Source organism: Micropterus salmoides, unplaced genomic scaffold (assembly GCF_014851395.1).
Source record: "Micropterus salmoides isolate LMB-PRFRI ecotype aquatic unplaced genomic scaffold, ASM1485139v1 Ms_hic_scaffold_23, whole genome shotgun sequence".
Classification (NCBI taxonomy): domain Eukaryota; kingdom Metazoa; phylum Chordata; class Actinopteri; order Centrarchiformes; family Centrarchidae; genus Micropterus; species Micropterus salmoides.
Window position 1 is genome coordinate 20,125,313 of NW_024041484.1, and position 19,193 is coordinate 20,144,505.

Sequence of the window (19,193 nt, forward strand, 5' to 3'; positions counted from 1 at the left end):
GGAAGCACAATATGCCCAGAAATCACGATTTCAGGTTGAAGTAGACTTGATAGTTGTGTGAAGAATGAAAAAGAGAATCTATCACAAATCCTGCATACTTTCTCACCTCCTTCACCTTGTCAATCACTGTGTGAAGTGCATTTCAAAGATTTGGGGGTGTTCAGACACCCTTTTCAGCACTGACAATTCAGCAAGCACTTGCTTGTAGACTCCTGGAAACTATCTGACTTTTTTCTCCAATGAGCTACACATAGATTTGTGATACCAATTTGTCAAAAAAAAAGAGGAAATATGCCTCGTTTAAGATTCTGCCATAAGCACTGCGGAATAACATATTGTATGTCATGCAAAAGAGACTTTCCCATGATGGTCTAACAATATGTCGTTAAATGTGCCCAGAAAAAAGGAGGAAACCGGGTTTGTGTGTGTACAGAGACTGAGGCAAGATCAGGCTGAGTGGGAGAAGACTAGCAGATTAATGTCAGCTCCTCGTGGCAAAGAGTCTCAGCATTGTTTCTGTCTGTTAACCACCACAAATGGCTGCTGCCCCTGGTGTTGATGATTCTGGGTTTATACACTAATGACACGAAAGGTTTTGTAAAAGATCCAGATCACTCACGAGATTGAGGACTCGGCTGCATCAGGCAAATACACAGCAAATGAACCACAAAGAGCCCTCTCAGCACAGCAGGAAGAGAATAATAAAGTCATAGCTTTTTTCAACATCATTACCATTTTCATTGCTCATTTTGCAGGTCAGGAACAGGCCTATCGCATTGTGTCCAGTCAGAAAATGTGACTTTTAAACTCATTATTAAGGTGGAATGAATTTCATTTTCATGATTTACTTGAAATTTCCCCAAGACCGTTCATATCTAATATAACACACAAAGCCGCTTCAGTAAATATTAGGAAAAGGACTATTTGTTTTCTTTATAAAAGTGTATATGTGTGGAATGGTCACAGCAGAGCCATGATGCGTTGGAACAAAAGCCCTCCAAGACACGATGCCAAGGGCTGAATCACCGTCCTGTACCCATTCTGGTCAGTGTGCTGCTCACTGGACTGAAGAGTAAAACAAACAATAGCAACTCTCTGCTGTGATAGGGCTCGAGTCCTTAGTTTAACAGAAAAAGCCACACAGATGTGCAAACACACAGGCACGGTTGTTGTTTTTTTTATAGTCTATAGTCAGGTGTTAAAAAAATCTAATTAGTGCTAAAATATTAGTCCATTTTTCCAGTATTTAACATATTGATTGTATCTGTTTTAATTCATTGTAAACTGCATACCTATGGGTTTTGGACTGTTAAGCACAAAACACGTAGTCTGAAGATATCAGTTTGTGCTCAGAGCATGTGGGATGGGTACAAATGGTTAATTTAAAAAAAAAATTACTAATTTAATTGAAATGGTAGCAGCTGGACAATTACTACGTAACACCAAGTTACTCAGTTATTGTAACTGAAGGGAGTTATCCAAAAAGTCACTTCTTTCACTTACCAATACCAATTTTGAGAAAATCAGGACAAAAAAGAGAATTATGGAAAAGCTCAGTAGATACACATTTGGGCACTAATTGAAATTTGAGTCAGCCGTAGTATCATACATCATGAGGAAAGATCCAATTAGCTGATCAGCAAACTCCATATCAACATTTCCATCTACTTCTTGCTCGTATTTCTCTTCTAAATCACCAGCACCTCTTCCAGTAAAGATGGTGTGACATGCTGTGTCTGCCACAGACTGTGCTGATGGATGGGTGGAAATCAGAAGGACAGCATGCAAGGATGAATTGCTACACTCTAAATTCAAGTGTCACTTCACGGCACTACAGTGCAAAACATGGTTACATTTAGGTTCAGGTAAATGACAGCTAGAATAATCGTACGCCTTTTATTTACCTTTTGCCGTGAGCGATCTTGATAAGCTACACGCAGATGTGCAATTATAAAAGTTATATTTATGTCAAAGCGGTCTGTTAAAATCATGACAGATTTTCAAGGTAATGTCAAGAAAATGTTGTGCGTAACCTTGGGAACAATTATTAAATGTTCTTGTGTGTTCACTATTGTCATGTGTGATTTTGTGTGCGTACAGTATACACGTGTGTATCTGTGGTACATTTACAGAATGTGGATTCTGTGTTATCAATACTCCCATCATTTCATAAAGACCTTTCCATACTGGAATCTCACCACCATCTAATGCAGATCTGTACATATAATATAGTAGTGCTGAGATACTTTGTGAGATAGTAAATGGTTAAATTAACATGTGCCAGAGAGTACAGGGTAAACCCACCTAAACTAACATAAATCATCGCAGCATAAATTCATAGTACATAGCATTGTAAATGCTAGCAAACCCACTTAAAGTACATTAATCTAATTAAGGTTTAGTTAGGTAAACATTTGTCAGGGAAAGAGCTGCTCTGGAGGCAGAAATAATCTCATTAGTCAAATTAAACATTAACGTGTGGAAGCAAATAGATAGGCCAATAAAGAAGCAGATGGAACTGTGACTTAAATGGAAACCTTAATCACAGTATTTTGTCCATTCATTGAGACCAGGCACAATCCCTGAAGCTCCCGGGTAGTTTACTATCTTGCTAACTAGGCTAACTGTCTAACCTAGCAGCCTTGGATGACTAGGCTGCCTAGATCCAATTAAAAGTAAAATTTTAGTTGTCAAAGCAGCTCTGGTTCTGCAAATTTATTTCCCCTAATTTTGGTTATTTGTCTTATGGTCATTTTACCTACTTTTATTATTGACCACTGTGTCGCTGGTAGCACCACACAGTAAACCTGATGTAGCTCCTGACAGCTGTAGAGCTCCATGGCTGGGTGCCCTGGTCAGCCTCCAGATTACTGCTTGATGGCTGCCTGATAGGAAGTTGATTGACTGACTAGCTGGGCCTCCTGAGAGGTCATTCAGTAGAAGCTCTGACTGGCAGGTCAATCAGCCTCCCAGGCCCCCCATTGTGGTTATCAATTATCGGCCTCATGTGAAGAGAAACAGTCCTCTCATTCCTACTCTGACACATCCTGACCTTTACGAACTCTTCAGCCACTGCCAGGCTCTGTCGACATAACCTTCTAGTATTGCAGCCATATCCCAGAATAAATGACACTGAATCATCTTCAAGCCTCCATTACGAAGAAATGATTGCTAATGATATCAAAAGATAAGACGTGTCTAAAAAATCCAGTGTTCCCCAAAGTCTAAGAGCAATTACTAAGAAACATTTTAGACATTCCTTTAATCAATGTATGGTTTATCTGTAAGGATGTTGGTGGGATGAAGGTTAAGGTATATTGGGATGATTTGGGTTAGTGGACAGTCTGACATGCCTTCTCTCTGTTTCTTAACCTTTGTCTTCCCCTTTAGCTCATAGTGGGGATCATCCAGGCGGCAGAGCTGCCTGCTATGGACATGGGAGGCACATCTGATCCATACGTAAAGGTCTACCTGCTGCCTGACAAGAAGAAGAAGTTTGAGACCAAGGTCCACAGGAAGACCCTCAACCCTGTCTTCAATGAGCAGTTCACCTTCAAGGTACACCTCACAGGAGTTTATTTTCAATTGGTTCCACTGAACGCTCAAAAACATTTGCTCATTTCAAGCACTTTTTTGTGTAGCTGGAGATCTTTTAGTTCCACTGACAATCTGATTTGCATGCAGCCGTGAATGCTGGGAAGGTGTGGAGACAGCAACCAGCTGGCACATTAACAAGCTCCTGACAGAGTCTCTCTCACACACACAGTTACACTCACATACACACTCTGAGGCTCAATGTGATTGGGATTAACACAGGCAGATGCACCACTACATCCTGGCCTAGCCTTCACCATAATGGATGCATGGCTGTGGCTCAGCAGTGGGGAAAGTTTTGTTATTCCCCTGACAGTGAAGAGTGCAGGTGTTTGGTGTAAGTTAAGCATAATGTGATGTGATATTCATTTCAATACTGTGTGTGTGTGTGTGTCTATAAATCTGTGAAGAAAAAGAAAGGGACATGCGATTATAAGTACCAACAAGAAAAAGATGAATTTGTGAGATAATGTCAAGCAAGGTCTTATCGTTCCCTTACTCTTCTTTTTTGTCTTGTAACACGTAATTTCCATTTAACAAGTTTATTCGCCAAAATTAAAGGCAATCAAGGATCAATCAAGTACTGCTGTACTCCCAGGTTGGAGGCCTGATAACACCGTCTGTCAGGGCAGGGGCTGGAAGAGTAGTGATTTATTTGGAAACAGAATCACCCACTCCAAAAACACACACATCTGACTCTGCTTGGCATGTGATTAACTTTACAGACATCGCACGTTTTTCCTTTGGAAGTCCAGTGCTAACAATATTAAAATGTATGAAACTGAAACTTTATATTGAGTTGATACACTAGGGCTGAACGAAAATGTAGGTGAATTATACAGCGCATCTTGCCCGTTTTAAACATGCAGTTGCAAATTCATGCCGTTGTCATCCTTGTGTGACAGATCTGCTCGCCAGTCACTAGCACCATGTGCCTCCTGTAACGGTCCTACTCACCAATCAGAGCGGACACAGGACGTGTACATTTTACAAAAACAAACAAAATTAGAGGAAAACGTGGGATCATGGCGCCAGCCGACTGACACAGGCAGCGGCTATGCCGCGGTTTTATCTGGCGTCAACTCACACTGAAGTGTTTCAGCAGCGGAGCGTTTAGCTGCCCTACGTTGTTGACGTGTTGTAGCTCTGTGAGCCTGTTCCGTTCCACTGCGGAACAGGCTCCTTTTAATATAATACAATTCTACACAACAATACCGCAAATATGGCTTTAGCAATCACCACATGGTTGAATCAACAGCTCTCTCATAATGAGACAGGAGTTATTGCAGGGCTGGATTGCATCACATTCCAAAGGTGCACCTATTAAACTGGTAACTCAGTTTAATTTGTGTTGATTGTTTTGCTGAGTTGTAAATAAACTGTTGCAGAGGCTCATAGAGACAAAATAATGATTTGAATAAGATTTTCCCTGAGTCCTCCATGCAACACAGTGACAGCTTCTCCACAATACAGACCCTTATAGAATGCTACTGCTTGCTTACAACTGGAAATATTAGCCTAGCCTGCTAACTGAAAGCTCATAGACTCAGTGGATAGATAAATAGAATAAAAATTATTTCATTCCAAATTTAGCTCATTCAGTTATAGGGGTGTGACGAGACAATTAACCCACGAGACAAGATGAGATTAGAGATTGGGTTCACGAGATCGGGACGAGACAAGATTTTAACACTATTTTTAAGAAATCTTTAATGCTGAATTATTAGCATTAAACACTTTATTTCCAGCATTGTGATGAATTTTTCTGCTCCAGTTTATGGAGATTTTTTTAATTTATTTATATAAAGAGAAACACAAAATTCAGGGGGCAGGTGACGATTCAAAATCTATAGCCTAACTATAAGAATACAAGTCAGTGCAGCTCTCACTCAAACTGTACTGATCTCAAATCTGTTTCTCCTGTAAACCAACTTATTTATTATCCATGCTGAGTCTTGATGTAGTCTTCCCCCCTCTTTGTGTCTTTGTTTGGGGAAGTAACCTCTTTAAATGTTGCTGGGGCACCTTTTCACCATAATGATAAATTATTTAATTTTCCTGGACTTTAATAGCTCCTGTGCTTCAGCAGATTTTCTGCTCGTGGTCAAAACTTTCTGCACATTCAGAATCTCTCCCACATAGGCTATCTGTGTTCTCAACATGTCCAGAGAAAAGGCAGAATATTACCAGACTAACATAATCATTTAATGAGAAGTCTACCTGCCCTTTACTCTGCTGTGCATTATGTTTTTGGTCCGCTGGTAGTAACGTTATCCCCTTCAGACCGTTTGACTGACGCAGTTTGGGACTGCATGTTGCATGTGAAACTGAAAGTAAATGTAACACTTTTGATCAGGCAGAAATCTCACCACAAATCCACACGTTAACCTCCAGTCCCAAACAGAGCAGGCTGCGCTTCAGTTTTTAGATGATTATGTTGCAAAACTCTACCCGCTACGTTACCACTCGTCACAGCTGTCTGGACCACTGACTGTATATAAAAAGGTCTGGACTCACAGCCCGGGTGGGTTCAGCTGATTACTATCACAGCGTATGCCTGTGTCAATCAGCTGGGCGGAGTTGATTCGCTCCGTGAGTCTATCTTATCAGTTATACATTTGTATTTCATTGCGTGAGATAATTAACGTGTGGCTTGACAGCCTGTGAAAAATGTCATTTGCGTGAGTCTCGCGATGCAGCTTTTTACCTGATGAGAATTCTCACAAATTAACCTCATAAGATCTCGTTACCCCCCTATTCAGTTATAATATGCACAATATCTCTACCTTTGGACAAGCTGCAGTTTGATAGCAACAATGTGTTCCTGTTAGTAACACATCGACCTCTATAATATCACTTCTCTCAGCTGTTTGGGCTAGAGTCAGACAGTTGTGTTTGAGTCCTGTCAATAAAACTGACTGACTGAAGAAATATATGCGAATACCCATTTAATAACAGTATATGTGTTACCGTTGTCATCCTTCTCAGGTCCCCTACGTAGAGCTCGGTGGAAAGACACTGGTAATGACGGTGTACGATTTTGACCGCTTCTCCAAACACGATGCCATCGGCGATATCAAGGTGCCCATGAACAAGGTGGACTTCAGCCATGTAACAGAGGAGTGGCGGGATCTGCAGAGCGCTGAGAAGGAGGAGGTAAGACTTATTAAACCAGTGTGAGCAGACACACATGCCAGAAGTTCAACCACTCACTAAAAATGGGAAACGAGTGGGTTTGAAATCATTTTGTGACACCTGTCTCTGTGTCAAGGCTCAGATTTGTACATCTGGTAGCAGCTGTTTCAATAATGAGAGTAGTATTATCAGTGCTTGCGTAAGTGATATCGCCATGATTATTTTGCTGTGTTCAGCAAGCCATTTGTGCTCGAACCACAAATGTGGTGCCGTGGCTGAAGTAATCCATCTCTCCTGCAAATGTCACTTAATCAGATGTCCACACTTCCCCTTCAATTAATAGAAGTGTGACTTTCCAGGCAACAGTTCAGGATATTCAATTTTCATGGTAAATGTCATGGCATATAGCACATGTTGCCAGGGGAACCTCATTTTTAGCATTACGGTGGTTTGATTTAAAGGTTAATTATAACAGTGTCGAATGGCTGGTGATGTTGTTTGAGTTGAAGGGCATTACTATAATTCCTTAGCGTTTGGTCACACAGCTGCACCTGACAATTTTACGCAAGGTTTGAGACACTGGAGCGACACTCTGCTGTGTTCAAGCTCAATGGAGAGCAGTTGCAGAGGCAGACCATGGAAATAGCTACTCTGCACCTTCCAAAAACCTTTGAAAAGTAGTGAAGCTTTTTATTATTAAATTTCTTAATTGAACGCTGTAATCATGATGTGGCACTAAACAGTTATTTTGGGTGCCTAGAAATGACAATACATTGATCCATTTGTTAATAACGTTTGTTTTTGATGATGTGCAATGCCAAGAGGTTTGCAGAACTCGTGTATGCAAGTGACTGCCTCAGTAGCTGCCAATTACAGTACACCTGCCAAAGTGAAAAGGACTCATTTGTCTTGGCCGCTCAGTAAATGTACCTATTGATTTCAAGCAAAACTCTACAGTACGGTTGGAGGTTAAAAGAAAAGTTTGACATTTTGGGAAATATACTTGTTTATATGTCACAAGGATAAATTTAAATGGTTGCGAGATGATTAATGGGATATAGGAAAGAAGAAGATTTGTTTACCTTGATTTGTTAGAAGAGATAACAAGCCAAAAATGTTGAGAGCCACTGGGTTTAAATACATAGTATAAAACAAAGAAAGCTCTGTTAGGACTCAGCTTATCAGTCCAAATGCACAAAGAAAGAGCCGCTCTTTCAGGTATAAATCCTTCACCAGTGAGCTCAGTGAAAAGGCAGAATGAATAAAATTTAATACTCTACCTACACACAGGTAACACTCCTCTTTACTTTTAAGGTCAAATATAAAGTAGCAAGTTCTGAAGATGCCCTTTAAGTTGAAAAGGCAGCTGTTGGCCTTTTACAGTTCATAGAAAATATTAAAGAACCTGGCCACTGCGCTTGACAGGCATAATTAACCATCGCTCCTTCTCTCGCTGGCCTCCAGCGTAACCTGTATTTGTGTTGATTATAAACAGGCCTTCATCATCAATGTAAGACTATTTAGTCATTGGTTTTATAGTGCAACTGTCAGGATAGTGGATGATAAGTAAAATGGGTGTACAAAACAGTACAAAACACACTGCAACTATTTCCAGCACACCTGCACGAGTTTCTGCACGAGTTAATAAGCCCTGATTGGAACTTGATGAAAGACTACTGAAATAAAACAAAGGTCGATATTCAGGTCTGGTTTTCCTCTGATTTATAATCTTCGTTCAAAATGGCCACACGCACAGCAGATGTGAACTGAACGAGAGTTATCGACTGCGTCTGCTCCTTGTGTTGATAAGGGATATGGCAAGAATATGAATCACTCTCTGTTCAGTGTATGATAATGAGGCTGTGTTGTGATTTGTGTGAACCAGTGAAGTGATTGCAGTCACTACGTTTCCAAGAAAGTGATTAGTGACAAATACAAGTGGGAGCCAATATTAGAAAGCATTCAAACCAAAACAAGAGACCAAATGTATAGTATAAGATTAAAAACACGCAAGGAGTTGATGGACATTGATTGGATATGACCCTGAAGCTATGACTCAGCGGTGCAGTTTGAAATGTATATGAAGCATTGCATTTGACACGGTGTCTTTATTGACACTTGTTATAGGTTTGATTTATGTAACTTAAACATATATTGAATCCCATTTTCTAAATTTCTTCAATGCTCAAACTAAACAAGATTGTAACTACAGAGAACATTTGAAAAGTTGTGTGCAATGTATGTTTTTGTATCACGTAATGTAAATCTTCTATTGTTCCTGTCATTTGTTGTCATTTATTTAAAGTTTCCCTACCAATTCAACAAAATTCTGGAGATTGTCCTTAAATAAACTTTACATTATAAACCTGCTACAGCTGAGTTTCTCACTTTAGAAAAATGGCAGTTAAAGTAACAGAGCAGTGTGGTTGATTTGTTTTTTCTTTTCTGTACTTAAGTATTTTGAAATCATTTTTTCATTTATACAATAAGACAGCAGACAGCTGGCTCGCATGATGACTAACCTTGTTAACAGCTTGTCACGCAGACAGATCAGCAGACTGACTTGAATATACATTATATTAGGTAATATTTGTATATACATATTTGTCTTCTAAATAAATGTCTCCATTCATTTCTTAATTGTACTCTGCACATGTTCTGGGCAGTCACTATAATTTAAATGAACACTCATAAAACTGCTTGTTAGAACCATGGTTACAACACTAATTGACGCTAAATCACAACATCCAAATATCGCTTACTCCTATACTGAAGAATTTTACTTTTAAAATTCTACACTGATCACTAATGTAAATGTTATGCGTACCTGCACCCTGATTCAAACTGGACACTGCAATTACTACAAACAACTCTATAACCCAGCATCAGTGTACTGTACTTTAACCATTCATTCACTTTTCATATAGACACACTGGTACAATCCTTTAAATGTCAACACGTCTAGCATGTTAAAAAGCCAAACAGAGCTTTAGATTTGGGTGACTGAACAATTTCTAATGTGCTTTGGAGGGGAATTTATGAGCTATTTTTTCCCCTCATCTAGCCTCTCAGTGAGCATCTGCTGTGAGCATGTGATGCAGTAAATTTGGATTTAGTGGTTGCTGTTAAAACTCTTCTCACCTCTGCAACATCTTTAACTTTCCAACAGCAAGAGAAGCTGGGTGATATCTGCTTCTCTCTGCGATACGTTCCCACTGCTGGCAAGCTGACCGTGGTCGTCCTCGAGGCCAAAAACCTGAAAAAAATGGATGTGGGAGGCTTGTCAGGTGAGGAGAATTGTAATGGTGTGTGTGTGTGTGTGTGTGCGCCCACTGACTTTCCCTCTGACAGGCCCTTTGTCTCTAATTATACATGCACTGCAACACACACATTGCCTCCACAACACTGCTAGTTTTTTCTTTGTTGTTTTTAACCACCCAAACACATCACCGGTCACAAGTACATTTGTCATGCTGACTTTTGTCCCCCAAAGAAATCTTTGATGTTTTGAACAGATGTTCAGATCCTAAAGAAATTGTACTTCTAGACCTAATCTTGTTTAAAAGAAGACCACTAATGAATGAAACATTAGCTAATGAAGACAATATGTTGACCAAAGAATGAAGAAGAAAGATGAAAACATATCCCTGCTGTGGTGTTGCTCTAACAATGAACCCGGGCAGCATGAGGATCAATAGATGACATTTATCACAATACAGTCAAGTCTGAATAGCAGGTCCGATGTCATGGTAACAGAATGTGCCACTTTTTAGCGCAGGAGAGTGGAAATCCTTGTACAGTCAACACCCCCAGGTTCATGACTGGAGCATACACAAACAACACAGGGTCAGTCTATCTGTTTCCATCAATCAAAGAGAGGCTGACCTTTCATTAGCGGACAAAAAAGCATTTTAAATCTCAGTCACAGGACGATCCTGAATCCACCTTGTTTTCACTGTTGGAGGCTAATTCTTGGTTTCCCTCATAAAAATACTGTGAAGCACAAATAAAGAAATAATATTTTTTAAATCTGTGTATTTTCTGTGGGGGCAAGTCAGCAGTGTGGGCAAAGGTGCATAGCAGAGCCAGCTGTGTGCACATTACAGCTTTAAATACAAACAGACTTTTAATTATAATGCCAGTAGGGCTGACCCCGAATAGTCGAAGATTCAATGCTTTGATGGGCGGAGCCTGATTCGACTGTCAGTCTTTCGCTTCACAGCGAAATAGTGTAAGTTGAATGAAAGGAGACTGCAGCTCTGCAGCTTCTAAACATTAAAGCGGAGCTACCGTATGTAAATCCTTAGTCGGGGACATCCCTAAATGATGAAGGAATACATACTGGTTCGTGTTGGACTGGATTTTGGAAACCAAGACTGCTGAAAGTTAGATTTTGTTTTTACACAGAATGTTGTTCCTGTATGAGCTTTTTGTTTTCTCTTCTCTTTATCTTATATTACATTAAATTGAATTTCTTTGCGGTTTTGGGGTTGGATTTTTCTGAATTTTAATGACTACATGATTGATTTTGTAACTTTCTTATCAGACAGTCTATAGTCTTAACTAAGATTCACCACTAAAATCCAGCATCAGAACAATGAGGTTGAGGTTTAACATTGAACAGTTACACAATTATGTCTGTGTTTTTATTTGATTGTAATTCATATCTTTCTATAAGGCACTTCGGTCAACATTTGTTGTTTTTAAATGTGCTCTATAAACAAATTTATTTGACTTTCGTGATAAAAACACAACATCATTCAGGAGCTTGACAGCATTGACTAGCCAGTATCTAATTGTTGATCATATCAGACACACTCAGAAACACGAATACAAAATCACACAATAAGCTGCCCACTCTCCCTCCCTGCTGCCTCTCCTTTGACTTTCTTCAGTGGTTTCATTTTAAATTCCCCGGTGTGCACTTCCCTCCCACCTTGATTCTTTCTCCTGCAATTACCATACACCTGGGTCCACTTGCTTTCTGCCTGACAGCCCAGTCTCTCCATATAAGCCTAAACATCCTGCAGTACAGTAACACGGCACACATTAAAAGCTCAGAGCTCCCTTTCATCTATCAGACCAGCGCAAGCAGCCATTTGGCAGAAAAAAAAACCCTCCCCCGCTGCCATTTTCTGCTGCTGCCATTAGCTCTCACCTGTGCCCATTTGCATCGTGGGATTGTCAACATTTTGAGTTGTGAGCCACGTCGACTAGCCAGTATGAAAAGGGTGTGAATCTGTTCACTTTAACGGCCAGGTTTCTCTCTTTCAGAGAAGGGAAATGGTAGGGAAGCCAGACAGTTTGACACCACATACCGTATGTCATGTTTAATTGGAGCATGTTTTATCTGGGTGTACTGGGCTCTGGGTTTCAGGGTGAATTATTAGCATACAGTGATAGCACCATGCATGTTTCTAATTACACACAACCAGAATAAACTCTAAATTGCAGTTTGAGTTTTGATTTTCGTTAGTTGCGACTGCTTTTCTGCTTTGAGTGGACTTAAAAGTGTAGCAGATGGATGAAATAATGGGCAGGTCTGTAATAACAATAATTAGCCTCCATCCACAGGGCGGTTCAGCCAGAGCTTAAGGAGGAGGACAAGTAATTGATGGCCTGGGATCAGCCTTCTCCTCTATTGTCATCCTGTTTACCATGCCTAATTATGGCTCACAGAGAAAGATGTGGGAATTATCATTAACCAATGTATAATCAGAAATAATTCTTTTGATTGGCTCCTCATGCAACATCCCTCCAAATCTACCTCCATGCAGTGTCTCTTACAAAAACAGACTTTTGAAATAGTTGTTTTAAAAAGTACAGTTGACTTTTGGTGCTCCTCAGGATTCTTAAGTGCAGTGATGCACTGAGCACCATGCTCTTTTAGCTGTCGTCTCAAAATAATCACAGTCTCATTGCAGACAAGTTACTCCTCTCCCTGCTTTAACTGACTCCAGAGGAATGTATAGTTACAATACACTTCCATTATGTTGAGTTGTAGGCAATCAGATTGCAAAGAATCTTGAAACTCCAGTGGGCGGTGCATTTTACAGTTTTGCGAAACAGACTAAAGACTAGAAAGTGAGTTATAAAAGCTAGTAATTGCAGCAGCAGGCAGAGTCATCATCTACTCTTTCAACCTCCCACAGATTTATTGTGTAATTTTGTGCTAAGGGGCAGTAAAAATGTCTGTTATTGTCTGTATTAAACTGCGCATTTTACAGTCTTTCAAGCGACTATAGTGTATCCCTGGCATGGTGCACCATCAAAGGTGAGTCAATCTCAAAAGTGTGTCGGTGACAAAGGCTAAGTGTCTGGAAGCGACTCGAGAAAGAGTAGATGCGGGTTTATAGAGCTAGTGGCAGCAAAAGTGTTTTGTCCCATCCTCTTTGTACCTCTGAAGACTTCCCAGAGGGCTGTGAGGCGGCACATAACCAGGTAATGGCCCACAGTGAGGGAGGTTATCAAAGCACACAGGCACCATGTCGCCGGTAATGAAGCCGCACTGCCCCGACCTGGCGCTCCTGCTCACCATCAAGTCTCTCGGCTGGAGGGTTTATTTGTTTTGTTCCCCTGGCTGGTCGGATAGAGAGGTTTTTTCCCTGTCAGTGAAGCAACAGGCCCGAGGGATCTTTAAGATGATGAACAGGCCCTGAGAGAAGAAAGCAATTTGAAGGTGATTAGGAATGCAAAATGTATTTTGTCAATGTCCTTTCCTTTCACAATTGTGCTTTAATATCTACAAATCATAAATAAGATGTTGATAATAAGCAGATGAGTTACAGGAAGATTCATAAGCTATTAGATAATTAAGATTATCATTGTAGAAAGGAGACTACAACACAATATCATCAAAGATTTCCTTCAGATTTTGTGGGTCTGCACCTCAGAGAAGAATTTTACTATAAACGCTTGTGTTTGTGTGGTATGTGTGTCATTCACTGCTGAGTTGAGTGTGTAAAACTAAACTGACAGTCACCCCTGGGTGCACCCACCATGGAAAATCCAAAATGATGGGAGGAGAGCTAAGATGACAGCCAGCCTATATATAACCCTGCTTCAATTGGTGTTCATTTGGCACAACTTTGCCAGCGCCCATAGCGGCCACACTCAGTGAACATGAAAATATTTGAGGGAGAAACAAATTCTTTGTTTGGTTTTGTATTTCTGTGCACATAATATATTATTGAAGCTTCAACTGTGAGAGGCACTACCCTCACCAAGATAATCCAGATGAGTCACAGCTGGCAATCAGTCACAGGTTGAAGTACAAACTGTAAGTAACCGCTTTTAAAAATAGGCTTTAGCTTTAGTAGCTGTACTTAACTCTGCAGCTGATTTGGCTCAGATCTCATCACTTAACCAGAAACCTACGTCTAGCCTCCTGGGGGAGATGTATGGATCACTGATTGTGTGACGCCTCATAAAACTATGGCCAACATCCAGGACTCAGATGAGTAAACCTCAGGATAGCGAAGGCGAACCTCTTTGCTGTACACATATGTGAGGAAGCGCTTTTGCATCAGGAGCGCTGGCATTCATCCATGAAATGAGAGAGATTACACCCGCCTTGGATAAGACACTAAAATGGGCCGGATATGAGGTACAGCGAGCCTCCCAAAACTCAATAATGCCAAACTCTCATCTGCTGGCCAGAAAGATAAGGACTGTCTGGATAGCAGTGATGTGGCGCCACAGGTGTTTTCTTTTTTCAAAAGAGAAAGGGTTATCTTGCATAATCCCATTCACCTGTTGCATTATGTTAATTCAGGCAGATACATGACATGTACTGAACATGTTGTAGCAGTCACTGCTGTAATGGTATTTCAACGTATACAGCTTTAGGCAATGATAGATATTATTACAATTGACCGTAAAAGTGATTTTCCAAATATAATTTAGCAAATATAATGAAGCATGGTAGGCCTTAGTTTGGAGAGTGGTGTCTTTTTTTTGCCATTCTAAAAACACAAAAGCAAAAGTATAAATAATTAATCTGTATGTTTATCTATTCCAGCAAGCCCTCCCCTAGGGTTGTGATGGGGCAGTGGATAAGACACATGCATTTGGTGTGAGAGACCCATCCACCATTGTGTTCCTGAGCAAGACACTTAACTCATTGTTGCTCCAGAGGCATGCAACCTCTGACATATATAGCAATTGTATATTTTTTTATCACTAGGATAAAAGCGTCAGCTAAATGAATAAATGTAATGTAAATTTAATGCAATCGTTAGCATGCCTAGCTAACGAGCTTACTAACTACAGTAGTAACCTAGCGTTACTTCCAAGGCCTTGAGTTAGCATATAACTAACTTCATTACTTTATTAGGTCAATTCAATTCAATTTAAACAACTTTATTAATCCCACTACGGATCTCCATTGTGTGCAGGTGGTGGGTGCTGTCAGTTTAGGCTAACGTTAGTAGCTCTGTCCTGATCTTTTTGAGAATTGTGGAAATTTACACTTCAGCCCTAGCCAACATTATTAGCGATAGCCACTACGGATAATGACTAACATTGGTTGATCCTCAAACTAAGCCTTTTCCCTTGTAACATTAAATTTAAAAGCATGATGTAAGCTAAGTAGCCAAACAGGGTTACGTTTGAACAAAAAACAATCTCAACAATCATAGATTCCCCCTTATCACACATATACTACTAGGACGCTTAGCTCTTCCCTGCAATACAAGATGAATGCTGCTTCTTTATTTCCATGATGGCTGCATGGATCAACTAGTAAGGATCCTGACTTTTTGCATAGTCATCAAGTGCATATTTTGTATCCCTTTTACAAGATTTAGTTTTAACTCAGGAAGCTAATATAAGCTTAAATAGCTAGCTGGATATAGCTAATGATACCTGCCAGCGACAGTTGTCAGTTCAGCCAGCAAAATAGACAGTTGGCTATAAATTAAAAGCTGCTTTTGTCTGAAATGTCTGTTTGAAATCAATGACGCATTATTTCAAACATTACAAGGAATTTTGAGTGGTAAATCTGCCTCCATTATCATAGTAAACTGTGTTTGTGACGTGCGAGAACGGAAAGCTTGACAGGCATAGCAACAGTAACTGACATGTGGCCATGCAGGGTTTCTGAAATTGTTCTTTAAATTTGTCCTTTTTAAACCTAATTCAACAAGGAGAAATCCCACACATCCCTTTTCTAGACCCTCTGTGCCCTTTGCCATTTCTCAGCTTTTGTGCTAGACATTCTTTAGACGCCTGTGACACAGAGGTCTGCCTACGCTACATTAGTTTGAAATAATCAGAAAAAGAACTGAGCAATTTCTATGAGAAATGACAGCCACCCATGGCTGACCAGACAAAGAACATACGGAAACTTTACTTACACAGACAATCCAAGGGGGGTACATGTACTGGCAACTAATTTGTGGGAGATTACTGCAGAAATCCACAGAATAACACTTAGAATTGTTTGATTTTAAGTTTAATCGACAGCATTTCCAAACCTAAACTGATTAAATTCCTATACAAAGTGACAACACACACTCACGCAACCCTCATTCGCTGTTTCCTCATCCCAGCACTCCAGCTCTTCTCAGCAGGAGACTAATAATGGATACCCACTCCTTTAGGAGCCTGTTACCTTTTCACTCATGTCTCTGTCATCTATTTATTCTCCCTGCTTTTTTTTGCCACTCTTATTCTGTTTGTGTGGTTTTCTTTCTATAGTCACGTCAGATGCCCTGGACGAGCCTGCCAATCTGCAAGTGGGTCCTTATCCCCCTAAATTGGATAAAAGATTAAGGGAGCTAAGCTTGTTCAGTGTTTGTGGGATTTCTAGCAATAGCAATGTTGCAACTAAAAACATAGAGATATTTTCAGTGCAGCCCATGCTTCAAAAAACATGATGTGGCATAAAGACTGCATGTGGGATCCATAGATAAATCCAGATTATCAGCGCAAGCAGTGTTTTAACTACTAATTATAAGCTCTGATTCAAAGTCTTACTCCTTATTCATTCCAATTCACAGCTCTGCAGTTCAGTAGTTAGGGGGATTTTGTTAGCCTCAAGTGAGGGACTACCTCATTAGTATCTCTGAGATTATTGTGGTTATTTGTTTTTGCCTTTCTCAAGCAGCATGTTGTCTTAAATGATAAACAGCACAAAGTGTTTTTCATTCATTTTTCTCTTATAGCGTACATAGTCATCATAATTGTGGGCTGAGATCAAAGATCATTAAGCATCATTATGCGTTCTTCATATGTGGAACAAGAAACAATCTGGTCAACATTTTTTACACAGCAAACCATGGCCTGTGTTTTAACTGTTTGTATTTCATTGGTGTATTTATAATGAGAGATATTTGCTCTTCCCTGTCTCCCTTTCATGTTATTACAAGTTTTTTTTCCAAAAAGATGTCAGTCTGCCCCATGTTGTTTTACATGTTGACAGGAATGTGAAGTTCAGAGATGTGATAAGCGCAAAGCGTAGAAAACCACTGTGAGGAGCAACTGGTAGCCACCATGGCTGACTTTAAGAGGCTGATACTGCTGTCATTCAAGCAAACACAGCCCAAAACACTTCAATACTCTCAACGGTTTTACTTCAAGCAGCATCTAGACACCATTAGGGGAACTGTAGCTGAAGGCATAAACACATTCAGTATGTTTACATGCACCCGGGAAACGAGGTTACACAGGAAATTAGACAATGTATTTACATGCGCTGTAACCTAGTTCGATGCAGCTAAAGTCTTTGTCATGCATACATTATGTGCATGTGTAAAAACACAATTAGAAACCTGATTACCTGTATACATGGCCAAGAAATCGACTTTCTAAATGACTGTAACACGCTACATTTCTCACTTTCTGAATTAATAAGGACCAACCAACCGTAGCAATATATTTTATTTAGTGAGTAATTCATGTGAGTGAATGGGAAAAGCACATATTGTTTGAACTACAGTGATTAATTAATCCTCATTCATCTTTTGGATGCTTTTTTTTTGCCATTAAAAAGTACAGTAGAACTTATTACATTCTGCAGCTGCCCATATTTGGGCATGTAATGTAAAGTATTTGGAATCATTAGGATCTCTTTGACTGTGCAAACTTAACAGCCATACCTAGTCCTTTTAATGGCCTAATTAAAGCCAAAAAAACAAAAACGTAGTGTTTATTTCACAATTTGAAATGGCATATGCCCAAGCCAAGACACTAATGGCTCCTCTTCTTCAATTTAGTTTTGATGACAATTTGTAAATAAATCAGGAGGAGTAGCGTCACACCATAAACAAAAGCGGGTGGTTTGTTGTTTTTAGGCACACACTTTACCTGATTGCCAGAGTGGATGCGGACAGACGACCACTTGGGTTCCCCTTGAGATGGCATTCAGACAGATGAAAATGAGGCTTTTGAATAGGGAAGGTTAACTGAGTGATGTAAATACATAAGACTCTCATGGCTATATAACCACTGCCCCCTGCCCATCGCTTATAACTCTTTTTGTAGGTATTAATATATCAAAAACATTGATAACGAAGGTTTGCTTAAATCTATTATAATCAATATTTATATATTAACAATGGACAAAATAATACTTGTAGTGATGATCTGACAGTTATAACCTGGCTCTGCAGTTTCCCCTCAGCTCTGCGGAGGTTTTTTACAGCAAGCAGCCAAAACCTATGATAAATACCCTGCAAGCTACCTGCCCAGCACCAAATGGCAGACAAAGTTAGCAACTATTTAGTGAACATAGTGGAGCATGTTGCAGTTAAAGAACCACATACACTATATGGACAAAAGTACTGGGACACCTACACATTACTTTTATAACATCCCATTCTGAATCAGTATGGAGTTAATATGGAGTTTGTCCCCCCTTTGCAGCTATAACAGTTCCACTCTTCTAGGAAGGGTTTGTCTGTGGGAATTTTTGCCCGTTCATCCAGAAGAGCTTTTGTGAGGTCAGACACTGATGTTGGACACAAGGCCCTGGCTCACAATCTCTGTTTTAGTTCATCCCTAAGGTTTAGTATAGGGTTGAGGTCAGGGCTCTGAGCAGGCGAGTCAAGTTCTTCCACACCAAACTGAGAAAACCATTTCTTTATGGAGCTAGCTTTGTGCACGGGGGCATCATCATATTGAAAGAGGAAAAAGCCAAACACAAACTGGTAGAATAACTGTTGTCAAGAATTGTATGTTGTAGCATAAAGATTTCCCTTAAGAAAGACCACACAATGAAAAAACAGTCCCTGCCAAAAGTATTGGGACAGGGGTACTTTTGTCCATATAGTGTATTTACCTCATGAAGAGGTGGAGACCAAAACCAGAGCTGAAAGGAGAGTGAATATTGGACTATTATGCATCGGGTGGCCCGAAACACGACTCCAAATGAATGCTAATATTGCTGTGTTTGCTGGATGTGTAATTAGGCATCTGTTCACCATATCAACTTTACAAAGTGATAAAATGTCAATGTTGTATTT

The 19,193-nt window shown here is 40.0% G+C and overlaps 1 protein-coding gene across 8 annotated transcripts in view; it reads left to right on the forward strand.

Annotated features, from left to right (window-relative positions):
• syt1a (synaptotagmin Ia) overlaps positions 1–19,193 on the forward strand; it is a 193,138-nt gene that overhangs the window by 166,417 nt on the left and 7,528 nt on the right. For all 8 annotated transcript variants that reach the window (XM_038738997.1, XM_038739004.1, XM_038738996.1 and 5 more), the window contains 3 exons: positions 3,391–3,558; positions 6,583–6,750; positions 9,899–10,016. In XM_038738997.1, coding sequence (XP_038594925.1) covers positions 3,391–3,558; positions 6,583–6,750; positions 9,899–10,016 — 454 coding nt within the window. The remainder of the gene's footprint in view (positions 1–3,390; positions 3,559–6,582; positions 6,751–9,898; positions 10,017–19,193) is intronic.